General features: G+C 40.3%; 1 protein-coding gene across 2 annotated transcripts in view; it reads left to right on the forward strand.

The window, feature by feature from the left end:
- Positions 1–1,288: 1,288 nt before the first annotated feature.
- The window catches only part of STK3 (serine/threonine kinase 3), a 127,474-nt gene continuing 107,864 nt past the window's right edge, over positions 1,289–20,898 (forward strand). The window contains exons 1-4 of one of the 2 annotated variants that reach the window (XM_039382383.1): positions 1,289–1,420; positions 8,588–8,668; positions 9,106–9,234; positions 12,299–12,413. In XM_039382383.1, coding sequence (XP_039238317.1) covers positions 1,398–1,420; positions 8,588–8,668; positions 9,106–9,234; positions 12,299–12,413 — 348 coding nt within the window. In that variant the 5' untranslated portion in view covers positions 1,289–1,397. The remainder of the gene's footprint in view (positions 1,421–8,587; positions 8,669–9,105; positions 9,235–12,298; positions 12,414–20,898) is intronic. The other variant, XM_027717547.2, reaches the window with a different exon arrangement.

Raw genomic sequence — 20,898 nt, forward strand, 5'->3', positions numbered from 1 at the left:
AGGACGATGTTCTATTGCAGTTTTTCCATGACTCAGAAAAACAAAGAAACCTAAAAGGTCATATGGTGGTGTCTGATTTGTTTTATGGGTTCATTCAATATTGCCATTGTGCATTTGCCCCACCACAGTGAGTCAACTGGGTTGGATTGACTCAGACAAAGTAGAAGACTTGCACAACAGCAGGATTTCAGTCATTCAAAATTCCCTTGCTAATGCACATCAAAGAGATGAAATTAGGTATGGAGTGCACATTTTTTTTTAGGGGTGTTGTAATACTTGTCCATCAAAAATCAGTTTGAAGTGGGAATTGGGCATCTCAGTATTTTCATGGAACTTGCCTAAGTGTTTTACTACCTCAAACTTCCATTAGTTAGGCAAATAAACCTTCTGTCAGGAAAGGATACAGAAAATGGCTTGAACATTTACACTTTTCTTGTATTAACTTGGCTGGATCTACTTGGATCCAGCAGATCCAAGTACACAAGCAGCAGAAAGAAGTTGTAAGGGGGTGAAATTGCAGGTAACTGTCACAGGGTGCTCTGTGGCCTAAAATCTGCTGCTTGAATAACGACATGACAGCTTCCCCAGGCCTTGCAGGGTAACTCGTGTGCTTTGGCACCACACGCTCAAGCGCGAAGCGGCAGCACTTGTCACCTCAGAGCTCTCCCGTGCCACCCGAGCGGGGGGCAGCTCCCCCGTCCTGCCCTGACTTCAGGCTTCCCGTTCGCAAGCTCTGGAGCCAGCTGCCCACTGAGACATCACCTTTCAGCGGAGGGGCTGGCGCCGCTCCTTGCCCCGCGCCCACAGGCGGGTGAGAGGCGCGGCCGCCCGGCAGCGTTGCCCCGAGGCCACGCGGGTGTCCGCGGGGGAAGAGCCGCCCTCAGGCGGCGGCGCTGCCCCAGGCTGCCCTTCCCGGAGGCGCAGCTCCCAGTCCGGGGGATGCGGTGCGTAGGCGGGACGGCGCCGCGGGGCTCCCGCTCGGCGCGGCCCAACCCCGCAGGGCCCCCCGCGGGTGGGGCTGGTGACCCTCGAGGACTACACCTCCCGGCGTGCCCTGCGGGCCGCCGCGCGGGGTGTGCCGGGAGCTCGGGCGCACCCCCGCCTCCATGTTCTCTCCGCCCGCTCCGCCCGGGAGGGCGGGGCCGCGTCCCTGCTGCCACTCTGAGCGACGTCGACGCCGCCCTATCAGCGCCGGGTGCCGGGCGGCGGTAGCCAATGGGCGGCGCGGGGGGCGGGCCCCCGCCGCGGCCGGAGGTGGCGGTGGTGGCGGGGCGGGAGCGCGGCAGGCGGAGGGCGCGGGCCCGGGTGAGAGGGCGGCGAGCCCGCTCCGAGCTGCGCGGGGTCCGGCGGGCCCGGGGGCTCGGCCGGCAGCCCCGAGGGGCGGCAGCGCCGGCGGCATGGAGCAAGCAGCGCCTAAGAGGTAACGACCCTTTCCGGCGGCCCCTTCCCCGCCAGGGAGCGGGGTGAGGCCTCGGTGCAGGGGGCTGCGAGGGGGTGGCAGGACAGGGACGGTGCTGAGCCCGGCCCGGCGGCCGGAGGGTTGTGTCGCGTTGAGTAGGGTCTACGGTACGGGAGTGTCCCGAAGTGCTCGCCCCGGTCAATGCCCAGGTGAAGGCGAACCCTCGGGGGCTGGTTGAGTTGCGAGAGGAACGTTCTTAATGCGAAATGAGGCAAACTTGGTCGCCAGGCAGAGCCCTCCGTGGGCTGGGAGCCTGTGCACTCGATACTTCAGGTCTGTGGCAGGAGCCAGCACGAGTAGTTTATCTTTCCATGCTGGAAAGTGCCCTTGTATGCTGCTGCTGGAGGGATGGATGCTTGTGGGGGTGGGCAGGGCATAGTTGCAATTGCAAATCAGGGAGTGGGAAGACGCAAAAATCAGGAGTATTCTCACAGTAGATGTATTTTCTGAAATATGTAGGCTATCGGGTCATTATAGGCTACTCTGCATGGTGGTTTTGTTTTCTTTTTTTCATGGGGGTAAAATTTTTTTTTTTTTTTTTTTTTTTTTTGTTTTTTTTTTTTTTTTTTTTTTTTTTTTTTTGTTTTTTTTTTTTTTTTTTAAACCAACCCCACCCACCCCAACCAAACCCACCCACACCCCCCACCCCCCCACCCCCCCCCCCCCCCCCCCCCCCCCCCCCCCCCCACCCCCCCCCCCCCCCCCCCCCCCCCCCCCCCCCCCCCCCCCCCCCCCCCCCCCCCCCCCCCCCCCCCCCCCCCCCCCCCCCCCCCCCCCCCCCCCAACCCCCCCCCCCCCCCCCCCCCCCAACTACGACTTCTTAGTACACGAAATAATTTTGCTTTAATCGTATTGAATTTAAATGTAATCACATATTTGAATTTGAACAATCCTTTCTTGGGTATAGTTGTAGACTACGCAGGATATAATTGTGTGGTATACAGAATGTAGGTACACAGTTTACATATATACTTACTGTTTTAGAGCTCTAATTTTACTTTAGCTTCCTGATAATATAATGAAAAATCTAGGGACTACACAATATAAATTTGTGGTAGTAGATAATAAATCAGTTTTTATGTTCTGCTTTAAAACATTTGCATTCTACATTTAGAACCTTTAAGATTCTTTAAAAGCAGCTTCCTGCAGGAATGACAGGACTGGAGAAGAGTGCAGTCTTGAACTTCTGATAATTTCTCCTCTAATAATACATTAAGTGGCAGTATCTACTACAAAAAATTTTGACCAAGAATTGGTTTGTAGTTGCTGTGTTAGGGTGGTTTTAGCAGGCAATGGGGTGAGGAGGGACAGGCCTACACTGTAGGTTCAGGCTGACAGTCCTGTATGTCTCAAATAAAGGCAGTAGGACAGGCACCAGCAAGGGTTTAGGAAAAGAAACAGAAATGTCTGAGTAATAGTCAGTGTCACCAGCACCAGTGCAAAACTTGGGATCTGGTGATATCAAAGGACTGAAAATCAAACTGTAAAGTTAGCATAACCTACAAGATGTTTTTGGGAAGATCTGGGATTTGCTGTAAACTTATTGCCTAGCTGCAGGTGTTGTGTCTGGCCTAGTTGAAAGTGAGAAACTGTTTAAATCCTTAGATTCAGTCAGGAAGAATTAGAAAACTGATGAGGGAATGTCCAAACTCTGGCAAATTTTTATACTTGACATGTTTTTTGAAGCTTATTTTTGGAAGTTTGAATGTGAAGAGAACTCAGTGGGGTTGTTTCTTTAGTGGAAGAAAAGATTTGAACTCAATTTTTCATAAGAACTCAGGTTTGCATAAGATTTGAACAGAGTTTTTCATAAATGTGCAAATATATCCCCTTTATCTGTTGTTTTTTGCAGTTTTCTGATTGTTGGCATTCCCAACTATTCTTCTAGGCCACCCCCTTCTTCTGCAAGTCCAGAAGGAGTGCAGATTATTTTTTGTGGGCTGACTTTTTGATGCTGTCCTTGGATGCAGGAGTGGCTTGAAATGGACGCACCATGTTTACTTGGGAAAACAAATGAGAGCACTGGAATTCTTCACTTTGGTGCCCCTTGTCCACAGGAGCAGTTACTGAAGGGATCTACTGGCATCATACCTGTGGTGCAAGAGATCCATTTAGAGGTAGCAAGAATATCAGCACTTCAAAGCTGCGTGGATGTCCTAGAATCTCAGTGTTTCCTTAGAGGTATAGGGCACTTTTATCCCCTCTTCCCTATAAGGAACGCACGATCTACTGGTGTATTGTGTAAATCTTTAAAACAGCCCTTCAGAAAGTAGCAGTGATGATGCCCAAGTGACAGTCCAGGCCATTGTGACTTTTCAGGGGGGACGTTGTCAAAACAACTAGCTTTCTTCTTTGACCAATGTACTGCAACAAAAGACTTCTAAGGAAGAGTCCTTTTCAGAATAATATTTTTTTTTGCTTTAAATAATAGTTTAGAGTAGGTGGTCTGAATTTATGCTGAAGAGAATTTGTGCAGTAGTTGACACTGTTTTCTTGCATCTGAATTTCTAACTGTACTTTGGATATGTTTTATACTTTCTTATCACACTAAAAAGGACATTCTCTCTTGAAATAGTTACAAAATTTGCCTTGTTTTATTTTTCTGTATATGTTGGCATACTCATGTATGAGCAGATAGGTTGCATACAAAGGAAAAGCAAAGTAGTTAGAGAATTCTCTCAAATACATAGTTCTTAATCTTGCCCATTTCTTGCACGCTGCTGCCAAATAAAAGGCTGCTTAACAAGCATGGGGAGTGTTAATTAAAGTTCTCCAACCCTTACTTTAAACTTAGGCAGTTTAATTTTCACTGAAGTGTAACTTTTCAGGTTTTGTGGGAAGAGGAAAAACTTATTCTTAGAATATAAACTGTGTGTGAAAAATAGTTTTTAATGCTTGTGGCAATGGACACATTGACAATTGTCAAGTTCCTCCTGAAAATGGTGGGACAAAAATGTACGTTTGTTTGGGTTTTATTGGTAGAAAACTAAACGTAAGTACACTATGCAATGCTGTAAACTGTCTTAATCTTTCTTCTGCTTGTGTGAACGGTGTAAAGCAATGTCTCGAGGCTTTCACATGGCACCTCTGCTTCTGATGACTGCAGTGATTTCTCCTACTACCTTCTCTTTTAATATATCAGTATAATTGATCCCTGCCATTCTTTTTGAATGTTTCAATGTGCTAGTTCTTCTGCAAAGTAAACCACATATATTCACGTTTGTTGAAGCAGCTGTCCAGTTTTCCGTAACTCATGACAGTAATTGATGGTGTTCTATTCTTTATTCCTGCTTTATTTTTCTTTTGAACCTTCTGGGGTTTTTTTATGCCTACTTCCGTAGCATATCACCAATTTATTGTGTAAAATCTATATATAGTGACTGTAGGACACTAAACTCATACTTTATTTTTCTCGTGTTAGGATGGGAAATCTCTTGCTCTTTCAGGTCCCAGTTCAGATTTTTCTGATTTTTATGCTGAGATTGGTAGTCTGATCTTTTTGCTATATGGCAGTTCTGATCTTTATGCTGGGATTGGGTGCCTCTTACTATTTCTAGATTTTTCTGCATTTAGTTTTGTGAAGTTTTGCTGATATACTCAATGACACGTAAGATTCTGGTCAGGCTAAGTATTAATGTTTACTCCTATCAACTGGATTTATAAAAGTAAAATTATTTGCTAGGATGTATTTTTCTTTTTGAGGGACTAATTGTTACACAGAAAGTCAAACCTCCTTGGAATAAGACAATATTTTTGACAGCTCTTGTCCCAGAGTTGCAGTTTAGTTCGTCCTTCTGATTTCGGGAACAGCTTTCCTTCTGGAAGACCTCTAAAATAGCTCATACTCACTACCTAATGATTGTCTAGAGAAAAAGAAACTAGAATGTCTTTCTGCTCATTCTACTTCTGAACTTCTCTGCATCTCCTTTAGATTTTTTCACATATACATGTATATATATATACACACATATATATGTATGTATATAAATATATGGCATTTGTGTCCTGTTACCAGAAGAAAACAGTGCCTGAATTTACTGATTTATTTGTTCTGTTTTAAATGTTTGTGTTATGAAAATAGGGGATGAATGAGGGAGAGAGGAATAAGACACTCTTTCTTTCTCTCTGATCATTCTTGAGCCCTTTGTCTCTTCATTTTGCCTCCTGACCACTCCTCCCATACCCCCAGTTATGAAGCTAATTCTGAAGTCTTAGCTGTGTTTCTCTATCCCTAGTTTTAGTTGCTTGTTTTTAACCAACAACATATTTTCAGTCTCTTCGTTTTGTATTCTGCTTGGTGCTTTGCAGCCAGTTACACTGGTTGCCACCTTCTTCCTTGTTTCTCATGAAGTTTTCATAAACGCTTTCTTTATTGCAACCCTTCAGGGTATATCGTGTGCTGCTCTGTAGTTCAAGAGCTGAATATTCTATTAAACATCTAGAAACAGAAATCATTAAACAGTTTGAGTCATTAGGATATTTCTATGGCTCAAGGAACTGCGGTGTTAATACCGTCACTTGAACACGACACAGTGTTTGTGAAGGAGTGTGAGGTGCTTTGAGCAGTGTATTTGGTGATGATATTCCTGAGGTGGACATACATTTCTTCCTGTAAATAGGTTTTGTATTTAGGTGCTATAGTGTTAAGTACACTTTGATCTCATAAAATGTTTGTCAGAGTTGGGTATTATGAAAATAATTTTAAAACTACTTCTTTGCTCTCCTGGTTGCCTCTTAAGTACTCCAGATAATCTATTATTTGACAGTGACATTGGTTTTGATCAGTTTATGGCTGTTTGTGATTGTTTCCATAACTTTTCTCAAGCACTCCCAATGCCTTGGGATTAATGGAGACATTTTGGTATGGATTTTTTATTTTTCTTTCTCATTTTAGCTCATTTTGGTGAGTAGATGGAAGTGTACTCTTTGTAGGCATCTCTGTGCGGGGTTACTGTATGTTTTCCCTTTTCTTGCTGTTACTAAAAAGTTCAGTCCCTGTACTGTTCTGTTGTGCACATCTTCTCTTACGCAGCTCTTCAGTCAAGCGAGAGACTCAGCTAAAGGTCGTGCTTTTTATTTTTTGGAGGTCTGCTTGTGTCATAAACATACTGTGTGTGCTTTTTGTTGGTGGCAAGCAGAGGATGATTGCAGCAACTTATTCTTGAATGCTGCCTTTAAGGCTTGCTCTTCAGAGAAGAACAAATTTTAAACAAAGAAGCAAAGTTAATTACTTGTTACTTTAATACTTATCTGCAAAATATTTTTTCTTCTTTTATTAGTCTCCACTGACACTTGTTCAATAATGAAATATGTGCTTCCTTGCAAGATTTAAATTCCATCTTTCTGTTTTTTATTGTCAAACCAGCAGAGTGAGAGACTGAAAAAAAACCCAGATTTGTGTTCTTGTGTTTGATTTCTAGGCCACTTTTGCGGACTTTATTTAACTGTTCTCATTTGAATTTTCAGCTGTTTTTCTACTAATGAGTTGTGCCTTTCCTTTGCTGTGAAGATTTTTATTTTCCCTAAACACACATGCTTTCAAGCTTCCTGCCTGTTCGCTGTAGCAAACTACATGATCTTTGCTCAGGCACCTTTCCTTACCGATTGTGGAGCTTTTTGTAAATATGTGCACCTTTGTGCCTCCTCCTTGCCATTGCTTCCCTTGTTTAGCACCAATCCATATGACCTGTGTGCTTTTACAATTACTTTAAAATTTTTTCTTTACTTACATGGTTGGCAATTAGAAGTCTTTTCTGACTCAGGGATTCCCTCACTGGTCATGTCACTTTAATTTTTAATAATTCTGTATATCAAAGAATTGCATCTCCTCATATGAAGGAGTTTCTCTTTGATCGCTATTCTTCCCATATTATGATTGGTCAGTCTTTTCTGTCCATGCCCTCCCCCCTTCTTCTATTTTGTATTAATTTCCAGGAAAGTGCTGTGGGATAATATTTTCCATAAGTTCTCAATGGTCTACTGTGTTTCAAAGTTGTTTTTTTTTTCCTTTTCCTCCTCCTGCATATGGAATGCATTGTCTATATCTAACACTACAGCACCAGCTATTCTTCAACTCATCTTCTGCTTTAATAGTACCCTTGGCTATCATGTAGAGTTAACTTGTTATTTCAGTCTTGCACCAAAATTCCCTATAATTTTTAGGGTGAAAGATTTGCATGTTGCAGCCAGCCTGCCTTGCTGCAATGTAAATATTTGTGGTTATATTATTTTGTGGTTATATTTTTCTGTGCTACGTTCAGTGTGTTGGCTCCATTGCAAGCTTGCAGACAAGTTGTGTTCTGAGATCTGCCAGGAGTCTAGAGGTCTGGATAGATGGGAATGCTGGAGACTGGCAAGGCTAGGACTGCTTGTAAAGGACAATGAATAGTGGTAAGAGAGGGTTGAAGATGCTGGAAGAAATCATTGGGTGTTGCTGAGTGATTTGAGACTGTGTGAGAGAGAACTAAGGGCAAAATATGGTGGTGTTATGTAATGAGAGATTTTGTTGCACCTGTCCCTCTGTACATTCACAAAGATGCAAGAGGGGCTGCCCCAACAGCCATTACAGTGCTCAGCTGTTGGAATTTTGGTGTTTTGCTGCCACCTGCGAAGGGGAAGTCCTACCATGTGCTCCCAAAATCATCTTGATTCGGAATTCTGCTTTTAGCAATGTCATTCACTTGCTTATGCGTGGTACAGTTTAAAGAAGCGAATACTTCATGTGGGTGAAGAATTGCTTTATACTTCCTTAGATAACAGCTTGGCATTCTCTAGGTAGTAATGCATGTGTTGCTTGCTGGCTGCTTTTTGATGGAAGGTGAACTTTACTGTATTTTTTTGTCTGTTTCTACTTTAGCAAAGGAAGTGGTTTGGGCAGTGAACCCATCCCATGCTGCTTTGAATAGAACAAACATTAGTGGGAAAGTAATAATGACAAAAATTGTCTTAACTTTATCCATCTTATATTACAGTTGATTAAAATTTTATTGCTACACATCAATCAAGTATTTTCATTGAAATATATTTTTCATGATAATGTTTTTTTTCTGTCTGCTCACTTGTGTGAAAATTTGCTTGAGTTTTGTCCTCCTTCTCCGAACAAATAAATAATTTTTGTCCTTCTTTTAGCAAACTGAAAAAGCTAAGTGAAGACAGTTTAACAAAGCAACCTGAAGAAGTCTTTGATGTTCTGGAGAAACTTGGTGAAGGGTAAGTTCAGCTGTTTATAAGGGGATGGGATCAGAGGGAAACAGTGCATAAAGCATGTGTTAGAATATTAAGTTACAGAGAGAGTGATTGTAAATGTCCTAATGAGTACTTCTAAAGACAAGTTTTAATAATAGAGCAAATGCATGCATCAGGAGATTTCCGTAGTCCTCAAATATTTAATGCATTTAATATCCATTGTTTGTTAACACAGCAAAGGTCCTTGCGTCTGTACTGGAATTAGATACTCTAAATTTTGGCAAAGATGCATTCTTCAGAGGCACATATTTCCTGACATCCCAGCAGAAATGATCTTTTTGCACCCTGAAAAAACCCTTAAACTTCTGCATGAACATGTGGCTTCTGTGACTTTTCGTGCATAACGGAAATGAGAAGCAGTTTGCCTTGTTTTTAAATAATATTTCCTCTCTTATCTCTAGGTCTTATGGTAGTGTGTTTAAAGCAATACACAAAGAGTCTGGACAAGTTGTAGCAATTAAACAGGTCCCTGTGGAGTCAGATCTTCAAGAAATAATTAAAGAAATCTCTATAATGCAACAATGTGACAGGTAGGTATGACATTTCTGTTCCCTTTCGAAGAGTCTATGTGAAAATGTATTTAGACTTGTGCATATAGCTGAAATATATGCAGCTGCAAACTTTTTTTCGTGAAAAAGTAAATTGTACAACACAGACTTTTAATTAAAGGAACCACTTTGCAGACTTCCTCCTATCCTTAGTTTGGATTGAAGGAAGTACAAATAGTGTACATAACAGAAACTGTGGAAAGAATAAATACTCAGCTCTACTTGGAATTCTCCGTGCTTGCTTCCCTTTACTTGCACTCTCAAGCCCAAAGGTTGCTGTTTCCTTTAAGTATCTTTGTGAATTCTGAGTTAATCTGTTTCAGAAGATGAATAAAGATGTTTCTAACACGGAATTAATTTTTGGCAGTTAACTTTTCTTGGGTTGCCTTTTTTTGTGCAGGAACATACATTTTAGAAGGTGAACAGTCTTGTAGTAGTTCTGGTGGACTATTACCTTACACTTGTTCATAAATGACATATCTTATGATGGCTAGTCTTGTAGAATTGGAAGCTTGACATCAAGCATCTTCAAGGTTGCAGAAGTTACTTTGCATTTCCTGTCATCTATGGAGTTTTGGGCTGTAACTTCAAAATCAGATTTGCTAGTGCCAGTTTTAATTCATGTCTGATCAGTGGTATGAGAGTCTGTTTTTGTGACTTGAAGTGCAACCAGGAAAGTTTTGCACTCTAGTTGGGCAAAACTTTCATTAAAACATTGATTACTTTAGTCATTAGCTTAGTGAATTGTATTATAGCAAGTGGTCTGTTACTTCTGAGTTGTGTTTGTGCTTTTGTGGTGTGTCTGTGTGAAGTTCTCTTTAACTGAAAAATCTGTTCTTGTTTCACAGTGATCAGCACTCGTCTCAGATTTAAAGATAATCCTTTCAATACAGTCTGAATTAATTCAGATTTGCTGCTGAGTGTTATGCTGAGGTGTTACATGAAGCTTGATTGTACTGCTCCACAGCATCTTAATTTCGCTGCTCTACAGGGTCATGAAGGAGAAGTTTCAAATATTTATCCTTAAATATGGGGAGAGAGACCTCAGAGTACATTGTATCTAGCACATGAGAATGCAGTTGTTCTTCAAATGTTTTTAGAACTTCTGCCTGCAAACCTGATCTGAGCATTTGTGGCGGATGAAAGCAGTGGACCTTGTAATTCATTCCCCTCTGTCACTGACTGATCTGAATGCTGGAAACTTGTTAAATGTGTAGGCAGGAGAATGAGAGGAAAAGGAAGAATTTGTGGCTTTTTTTTTTCCCCTCACACATTCCACAAAGATGTCTGGTAAGGTCGTTTCAGGTGATAGTAAAAGAATTTGGGACCCTTGAGTTCTTTGGGGGGCTCCTCTTAATCCTTTGCATCCCGGTGAGACTATTTTTTTGTCTGACCGACCAGTTGAGTTTTGTAATGGGTGCAGATGAAAAAGGAAGCAGCAGTCTTGTTTGTCTGCTTAACTGTGGAACTAGATTTGATACCCAGAGTAGGTCCTCAACTCTTCCTGCACACTGAAGAAAAGTTAAAATATGTTTGTTTTGATTCTTCTTGTTGCTGTGCTCTGAAATGAAGCAGAGGGGATAAAAATAATTATTTTCACTTAGATGAAGGAAGACATTGGATAAGTTGGAAAATGGTACCTTATAAATTCTCATAAAGACTTCTATCACTTGACCCCACAGCAGCCCTTAGTCGCTGCACAGGCTTGAGCCATGTGAGCTGCCTGGAAGCAGTGGTGAAGGTTGTAGTTTGTGTATGTCTGTAAGTACTAGACCAGGATTGAAATAAATGCTTAAAACAAATGTCTGTAAAATATACTGACAGAGAAAAGAAGTGGTGACACTGGAGAATTTTCTAAAAGTTTCACCTTTTTTTCTATGCTATGCTTCTTGTGGCACTTTCATTCTTGTCTTAGATGGGCCTACTCAGCCTTATTTTTATGTCCTCTTTTCTCTGCCCTTTTTCTTTGTTTCCTGGTTTGCTTTGAACATACTTCATTTAGTATCTACTGGACATGTACTATTGTGTACACGTTCAGAATTTTAGATCACAAACTCTTCCTTCACTGGACAAGATGCAGCGATTCTCTGGTTGAAAAGAAAGTTTGGGCTGCAGCTCTGCCCCATGTTTTTGTATATATGTCATGTGCCTTCGTGCAAATACAGTGCTGTGCAGTACTCACGGGAGGGATGACACACTTTTTAGTACTTGATTTTCACCTGGGATGATTCCACAGATATTACAGGAAGGTACTGAGTTGTTGCAGCATCTCAAATAAAAGATGATTAAATCTTAATACTTTACTCTTTCTTTCTGCTCCATGCCCATTTCTAGCACTAGCTGTGCTGTACGTGCTGAAGCTCTTCTAAGGGGAAAAAATATATTCTAAGACGGGCAGTTGATCTGGGAAAGTCTGGTCTGTGTGGTTAACTGGGACAAGGTTTTAAGCAAATGTGAACAGTGTTTTGAGGTTGCACACTCGATGTTTTGAAAAGATCACCTTGTCCTGATTGATAATACCTATTTTTTGCTAGGAATACTAACACAGTGTAAATCTGGCAAGAGACTACCACAAAAATCAGTGGGTTTACTTCAGAAGTAATAGTGGCCTTCCTCACTTAATGAATTTATAAGGAGAAGGATCAGTATGTCGTGCTTGTAAATGGTAGTCTTTTTAAGAAGGGAAACATTCAGTAGCTTTGTTAGCTATTGAATAGAAGACTTAAAAATTGAGAGGCCTTAGAGGAGGGAAAAACAAAGCTTTTTATCAGAAGACTAATGTTTGGAAAAACTGTATTTGAAGATTGCTGGAAACTTGTTATATATATATATATTATATGTAGTAGTGCCTTTATAATTTTATTAAGTAGTCAGATTGTGCTCTAGCAAGACATTGGTTAAGCTAATTACAATTTTAAAATGTATGTAATTGCACTTGCTCTTTAGCTTGTTAGAGTGTGGCAAACTGTAATTTGTAACAACAGTTGTGCTAATGAATTTTTTTCTACCACTAAATTAATCTATTTATGTAACTTTTTTCATCTAGTCCCTATGTTGTCAAGTACTATGGCAGCTATTTTAAGAACACAGATCTATGGATTGTTATGGAATATTGTGGAGCTGGCTCTGTTTCAGACATAATTAGACTGCGTAATAAAACGGTGAGTTTGGTTTTTTTAATGACTTAATTTTTTAAATTACTTACTTACTAAAATTAAATGGTGAATTAAGACTAGAGGCCACAATAGAAGTTGGAGTTATGAGACAAGATCTTGACTGATGCCAAAGGGCCAAGCTGTGCCCTGGTTCCTCAGGAAACAAGCTCATGCAGTTGCTGACTATCTTTGTGCAGTCCTCTGTGGAGTGATCATCGGCAGAAGCAAATGCATTTTGAAGTATGAAGATCTTGTGAGTTTTTTGAAAATTACTGCTTTGTTTAAGGCAAAACTGTGGCTTCTTCCCCTTACTCCTTCCACCTCACAGTCTGTCAGCAGGCCACTTAGCGCATGTGTGGTTTTGAAACAGGCATAAAAATTGTCTTGCTCTCACTCAGCAATGAGGGAGCATAAGTAACTGGCATTACTTAAGGAATGAGAAGGGGAAGTGATTTTCATTAAGGAATGTGAGAGGGAACCAAAATGAGGGTTATATGGAAGTTTCTTAATGGACTTACAACAGCAGTAATGTAGAGGAGGCCTGTAGGAAGCAGACTTTGTTATTTCTAATTACAAAACTGCTTCTCTGACAAATGTTCTATTGTAGGTGTCAAACAATCTTTAGTTTCTTTGAGTCCTTTGTTTTCAGTAGCGGGCTGTAACATGAGGTATTCCTTTTACCAACAAGTACTCTGAGGTAACGCTCTACTTGCTGAGCTATATATTTTGAAAATGCACCCTGAAATGTCCCTTGCACCATACTTGGGAGCAGAGTGGAAAAGCAGAGGAGAGAAACCCAATGTTTAGGCTTAGAAAATAAGACAAAAAGGAAAATGGAATTAGATTTGTTAGGAAGTGGAGGTGATGTCCAACCCCTTTGGAAAAGGTGGCTTTTGTTGGCCCTGCTGTAATTTTTAAATGGTGACAGAGGAAAAGCCAAAACTGATGGGAGATTTCTGGAGTTCTGCAGCCTTTAAAATTGGTGTTCTTGCAGTTGTACATTATCCAAGGATCAGTAGCTCCAATAAGAAATGATGCAAGCTAGTGCAGAATTAAAAAAAAGAAACAAAAAGCCTCCAATAAACGAAAACCATTTAAAACAGGATTTAGGAAAAAAGGAGGAAACTTGTGTGTGCATTGATAGAAAATGCTTGAATTTTTATTTAAGAAAAGGTGTGCATATGTATATCTGTATATTAATTACATCAGGCTATCTAGTTTCTCTTATATGTATTTTAGGATATTGGCATAGCAGATATATTAAAGATTTGAGGGGAAGAGATATTTTAGTCTTGGAACAAATGCATACTGATGAACAGACAAACTACGTCTTCTGCTGCTGTTTGTGGTTAAAGTCAATATGATAAAATAACATGAATTCTTTTTTAAGAAACAGAATAATCAGTAAATACATAGATACATTTGATAAAGCTGACATATCTTTTATAAAGGCAAATCATGCAGTGTGTGGCTAGTAGAGTTCTATAAAGTTGGTGAGGACACAATTAGTGCTGATTGGTGTAAAGTTTGTCTGGATGTGCTATGTATGGAGGTTTTTTGGACAGACTGCCACACCAGAGGTTCTTCAAGAAAATACACCTGTAATGGAGTAAATGGGGAGTTCTGCCACAGATAGGTAATTATTTTAAATTTAAAAAAGAGGGTGTAAATGGTCATTTTAGGCCTACTACATTTCTCTTTCAGAAAAAGGGTAGAAATACTGATGAGAGAGGTTATATTCCTAGTGGTTAAAACTGGGAAAGACTTGAAAGCCTTTTTGGTACTGAGAAAAAAAGCACAAGTAAATGTGAAGAAATACATTTGGCTTGGTGAGAGGGGCGAATTCTTTATATTCAGGTTCATGAGCACTTCAGCTTAATGTTTGGAAATAGTTGAATAAGTAAAGTGGTTGTCAAAGATTACAATAGTACCAAGGACTTAGCAGAACTATGGAAGTTAGAGGAAGCTGACAAGGGTGATCAGAAGTAAAGACTTCTTCTCTAGAAGGAGATACCAAATGAATTCAGATACTTCTGTGCTGAGGGGAGGTACCTGGAGGGAGAAATATGGTGAAAGGCTTTGAAAATTGTGAGTAGCTCAAAGAAAAAGTAAGGTATGGGTATCTTACTGTTATTACAAACCAAGAGATCACTTGTGATAGTAGATGTAAAGCAAAAACTTTTTCTTTGCACATGATGATGAGTTATAGAAGTTCTTGTAGATGCTAAGAGTTGGTTTTCAAAAGGCAGCTAAATAAGACCAGGAAAAAATGACTGTGACTGCATGCAAATATTTAATGGCCGGGACAGGAAACCCATGTGCTTCAGGTCTCTGGGAAAGTGAAGCAGGCAACTATCACAGTTCGGCATGTGCTTACATTCAGACAGGCTAGCAGGCTAGACAGAATTTTTATTCTGGCTTAGGATATGGGGTGTTCTGGTGCCTATAACAAAAAAAAGCAAAGCAAACTTCTCCATTTCTCGCTTGCAGTGCCTACATCTTGCAAGTTTTGGAAGATTTAGGCAGTGGCTTTGGACTTGTTTGTGTTCTCTTGCTCTTTGTGGAACAGTGGGCTAATCACCCAGATCGCTGTGATGGGAAGCTTGTAACTGTGCTACTGGAATGAGGCTGCTTAGAGTACTTGAGCATTCTGTCAATGACCTTGCATTTAAGATATTTATTTATTTATTTTTAAAAAGGAAACAAGAAGTGGTTTCATAAGAAAAAAGTGTCTTCACTTGCAAGTGAGAATTGATTCTTATTTTGTCAGAATGTTTACTGAATATGGTCAGACACATGGGGTTATGTATTCTGTAACTTTCCTAAGTTGTCAGATGAAGACTGTGGCTGGGACAAGGAAAAGTTTATTTCCTGCTTCTTCATATGTAAGGAAAAGAAACAAGGTCATTAGGATTATCATTTGGACTTGATGATCTTGATCTTAGAAGTCTCTTCCAACCTAAATGTTTCTATGATCATATCAAATTAAGTCATAGGAAAAGGTGGATATCTCCTCATATTTGGGGAGGAGACATTAATGTGTATTTGCCCTTGTTGTTTGTCTCTAAAACTAACAATTTAGTCACCTTCTTTTTCTGTAGCTGTGGTTCCCATACTTTCTCAAAAGTTATTTGTCTAGAAAGTGAACACTGGGCTTTTCTCTAATGGACCAAAGCCAAGGGAAGCAGAATTCAAAGCTGGGGAAATTTTTAGTGACTGTTGGGAGCCTATTCATACAGAGAAGTTTTCAGCTTGACAGGAGCAGGGTCTTGTCCAAGAGGCCCAAGCCACTACTTTGAAGTTAGATGGACCCCTGGAATTCTGCCTAGAGTCTTCTAGTGTGCCAGGCAGATCAGCAGTGCTTTAGCAAGTTTATGATGCCTGTTAGCTCATCTGAGGTGTGGTGTTAATCAGTCCAAGGCAACGAAGCTTAGGTCTAGTTTTGTCTGCTTTTCTCAGAGACTGGTTTGGGAGGTACATGTGTCTTATACAGCTGCCAGAATGGGCAGTTCTGCTGTTATCCTCCAACCTGACTGATGTGTTCCTGCCTGTTCCATGCTTCAGATGCAGTGCTTGTGTGTGGCTGCAAGGTGATCTTGGATAAGCTTGATGATATGACTGGGGGAACTTTTTCCTCTCTGCTCTATCTTCCCCGCTCCCTCACATGAGCTAACTCAGCAAGGTAGCACAGTGGCTTGATCTGATGTAAGAGAGGCATTAGAAATTAGCAGTGGGGAAAGGGAAGGAAAAGAAGGAATGAGACTGACTTTTCCAGTGGCAGCTTGCAGTAGAATGAGGTAATTACTATGTGAAGCAACACTTTAAGTCCTGCTGGCATATGGAGGAATATTTACACATCACCAACTATGCCTCTCTAATGATAATTTAGGGTGCACTTGATCATCTGCTGATGGTGATTAACTGAGTCATTCTAATCTTGACTCTTTTGGGGACCAAATTCAGAAGTTGACAGTAGCATACCATGTGGTGGCTATGCAGTAGGTTTGACAAAATCATCTTATTTGGGTCGGTATTGTAAGTGTCAAGTGTAACAATATACTGCTGTATAGGTAGTATGCTGTTGGGTCCAGGGGTTCTGCATTTATATCTAAAATTGCTTCCTTTATATGCCAATTTATTTGACAGTTACATATACATTACCCCATGTATTCTTAAGGATTTTCTTCTGCCCTGTTTTCTCAGCTAATTACTTTTTTCATGTGTTTAAGTTCCAGTAATTCAAATGAACAGTGTATCTGAATCTCTAGATGCTGTGTTTGAATGTCCTCCTGGTTTTGCTTTCTCTATATGCTACCATGGGGATCCAAGGCAAATCTTTTGTTATCTCTCTGGGCTAAAGGCATTTTGCTCATGAGGATGTTGTTTTGCAGTTTTAAGCAGTCACGTTTCTCAGTAATTTCACAGTTAAAATAGTTTCAGTTTGTAGGCCTTTACTGCACTGAAGTACATGTGGTTAACAGCTGTAAATCAGTTATCTAAAGTCTAATAACTCTTACATTTTTTTGTTTAAGTAGCATCTATTGCAGTAGAACTTCCTCAATTGAACCCACATGGATTAATTAGTAGCCAGACAGTCTATACACAAAGACTGAAGACTTCTTCTTCTGAAATTTCTTCAACTGACTTGGTGACCATGGACAAGTCCATCCTGGATATGCTGCTGACCATGTTCTGTCAGTCAGCATTCCAGGAGGTGAATTGAGTCAATGGGCTGCTCAGCTGTGTTACTGTTCAGGGGCTGATCTTCAGGCCAACACTCTTCAAGTACTTTTCTATGCAGCCAGGCTGTGGAAGAGGAGGAAAAAGTTGATCACAAATGTTGTGGTTTACTTATTCTGTGTCTAGCCTTACAAAGCAAAGTAGTTTAGACTACCTTCAGCAATGCAACACAGATATTCTTCAGTGCTTGTATAATAAAATCCTTACTATGGCTCTGAATGGTTGACTGTTACATAAATACTGGATGGAATTATCTTAATTTTGGGGAATTATTTTTCTTTTGTTCTTTAGGGTAGCATTGTAAGGTCCTTAAAAAATGAGTTGTAGTGTTTGAATCTCAGAATGATAGACCTTTCTTTTAGCCTTGCAGTAAAACTATATTAATCTGCTTGGAAATTTGCTCATAGGAGAAAATTTTCATTTCAGGGAAAAAAAAGTATTTGTTTGTGTGCCAGAAATAAAGGTACATGTTATCCATTGGCTAATTTTCATGAAAGGAGAGGAATTTGGAGCTATACTGTTCTTCATCTGTTTCCAAAAGAACTGTATATATTACATCCACATACAGTTGACCAAAAGAGTATTCAGAAGTTGGGAAGTTTCAGAATGAAGATTGACTGTGCAGCATCCTCTGGTACATGTGCAGTGGGAAACACTAATTGTCTACTCTTCCCCCTTTTTCTACAGGACTCTGTTAGCAGACCATGCTCACTCAGTGAGGAATAATGTAGTAGTAAAATAATACATACTCTCAAGTCTGGTGTTTATTTGCAAAATACTATAACAGTTGCTCTGAAGACATAATTATCTTTCCCCAAACTTTGCTTGACCTTCATCTTTTCATTAAAATAAATACTGTTGTTAAGTAGCGCTATGAACATCTACAGGTCAGTTCTAAGGAGAATTGGCTTCCTGGATGATTTTGGTAGTTTCCTACCCATATTACCCAAGGTAGGTACATAAAATGTTGGAGTTCATTTTATGGACAGTCTTAAAACTGTTGATAGCCACATAATAATAAAAAGCTCAGCATCGTATAATTCACTGACTTTCTGTTTTTAAAGTGTGTTTCCTGGAAGAAAGCTTACAAAATAGTTCTTCATTTCTAATGGCTGTATTTGCTGGGTTTCACAATCACAGAACCACAGAATATTCTGAGTTGGAATGTTTATATTTGCTACTGATCTCTCAGTAGCAGCTGGGTCACTGCTAAAAGCTGAGAGAGGCTATAATATGTTGAGGGGGAGATAGAATTTTCACTTTTTTTTCTGAGTATGCAACTTGACAGTCTGTACAGATCAACAGCTCTCCTTTCCCTCCCCACCTTCCCCCAAGTCTCAGAAGACAAATGCATGGAATTTCTTAGGAGAATGGCAGAAGTTGCATCTGTGGTTCAAAGTCAGTTACTCTTTTTCAATCTGAGCTGCTAAAGATTTTTCAAATAAAATGTTTTTAGAATTACTTAATCTGAGCCGCAGCTTATTTTGTCCTCTTGTAAATAAGTCTTGGTATTGCCAGTTTTAAATTGCTGAAACAATAAAATGACCATGTAAACACAGACTACAAGGAAACTTATACTAAAGTCTTCCAGTAAGAGGTAGCTGTGTATATGAATGTTTAATGAGGTCAGTCATCTGTTGGTATCCTCTATACAACTCTTGTCACAAAACACACAAAGTTTTATTCCTGTTATAATAAAGGGTGGAAGTTAAACCTTATTGCCTCCCCCTACTGCTCTTTCCCCTCAAAGAACCTCATCACTGTTTGCCTCGGAGAGCCAGAACTATCAGCTGAATTTTTAATGTATTTCCCATTTTAGTCAACCTCTCTGCATATAAAGTTATAATCTGGGCAATAAAATGTGTTTCAAGTCAAGGAATTAAGCCAAGTTTCATTACAGTCTTTCATATGTATTTTATTTTACAGTAAAAAAATCTGTATTTAAAGTTGGGATGGATTTATTACTGTATGTTATTGTGGTGAGGAAGTGGAGGAAATGTAGAAAAACTGCACATAAAAGAAAGGTTACTCTTTTGAAATTGGATGTTTATTTTAGAGGTGCTGAAGAAAGAGATGAACAGTGTGCCGAGGGTTTGGAACAAGTGATAATTTTACTTTGGAAGGAACCTTTGGAAGTCATCTAGTTGAATCTACTGTTCCAAGGAAGGGTAATTTTGACGTCCAGTTAGCGTTCAGGGTCTTGTTCAGATCAGTTTTAACAATCTGAAAAGGAGAAGATAGAACAGTCTTTCTCCCCAGCTCTATGAACTTCTTTCTTCTTGTATCCTTTATGAGGATATTTTTGCTTTATCGCCCTTTAAATTGTTTAAAATTGCATTGAAATATCTACTCTTCTTCAAACAAGACAAAACATGCTCTGTCATCTTGGAACATCACATGTTCTAGCCCCCAGGCAGTTTTTCTTTTACGTCTTCATGATTGCTCAGATTTAGCTAAAAGCGTATTATTGGAGACTGCCAGCAGCCTTTGTAAAGGCAAACTAAATGCCATTGGCAGCTCTCTTCATCCTCGTAGGAGAGTGACCAGGTTAATTTGGCACGATTTCCTCCTGGTCAACTTGTGCTGGCTGTTTCCAATCACCTTTTCACCCTTTGTGTGTCTAAGAATTAGCTTCTGTGAGGATTTGCCATGTAATATCCTGGGAGCTGAAGATGAGCTGATCCGCCTCAGATCATTCTTCTTGCCTTTTTTGAAGATGATGGTGCCATCAGGGACAGCCTGATTGCTGTAACTTATTAAGGCTGATAAGAAGTCGCCTTGAGTTGGCATTGGCGAACTTCTTGACACCTTTGGATGTGTCTCATTTGCTCCTATGGCCTTGTATTTGTCCAATTTAATAAGAGTAATTCCTAACTTGTTTCACTTTGCTAGTAGGCAGAGACAATGGAGAGCCAGAAAAACCCTACTAAAAACTGATGCAAAGAAGATGTTTAAGAGATTTCTGCATAGTTTGTCAGTAGGTTGACCACTCCATTTAGCAGCAGGGCATATTTTTTTGGTATTTTTTTCTTTCTGTTTTTTTCCTGCATATAGACCAATACAAGCTCTTTGTGTTATTTGTTTTACAGCCCAGTTTCAAGTTCACCCTAGCCTTGGCTTTCTTGATTCTGCTCCTTAGTATCCAGGCAGTGCTTCTTTATTTGGCTTTAGTTATCTGTTCCTGCTTTTCAAATTCTTTCCTTTTCGCACTTGAGCTCAGTCAGGAGTTCTCAGTTCATTCAAGATGGCCTCTTGCTGTGTTTACTTGTTATCTTGCATGGCAGGAAGGACTTCTTTGTTACTTGGAGGAGGTTGTCCTTTATGCTGAACTAGCTCTGCAAGGTCCCATTGCTCTTTAGGGCAGCTTGCCCTGGCATCCCACTTACTAGTTCCTTTAACAAACTGAGGTTTGCTATCTGGAAATCTGGTTCTGCTATTTTCTTTTATCACTTCCCTCTATAACTTAACCTCCACCATGTCACAGTTGCTTGCCAAGGCTACCTCTGCCTGTTTTGGTTTTTTCTGTAGCCTGTCATGTTGCTCTCCCTACAGGTGTTGAGGTGGTTGACACAATGGCCTGTGATCAGAGGTCTCTCCTGGTGCTGGGGATGATTTCATCTACTTTATCTCTTTGGGTGGTTTGCAGCAGATGTCATGATGGCATCCACCATCTGGATGGCACCCACATCACCATTTGGTCTAGTCTTCTGATTTTAACATACAAACTCTCAACAAGTTTAAATATTCTATA

Source organism: Pipra filicauda, unplaced genomic scaffold (genome assembly GCF_003945595.2).
Source record: "Pipra filicauda isolate LSUMZ 115617 unplaced genomic scaffold, ASM394559v2 scaffold110_size2237424_pilon, whole genome shotgun sequence".
NCBI classification, from domain to species: Eukaryota; Metazoa; Chordata; class Aves; order Passeriformes; family Pipridae; genus Pipra; species Pipra filicauda.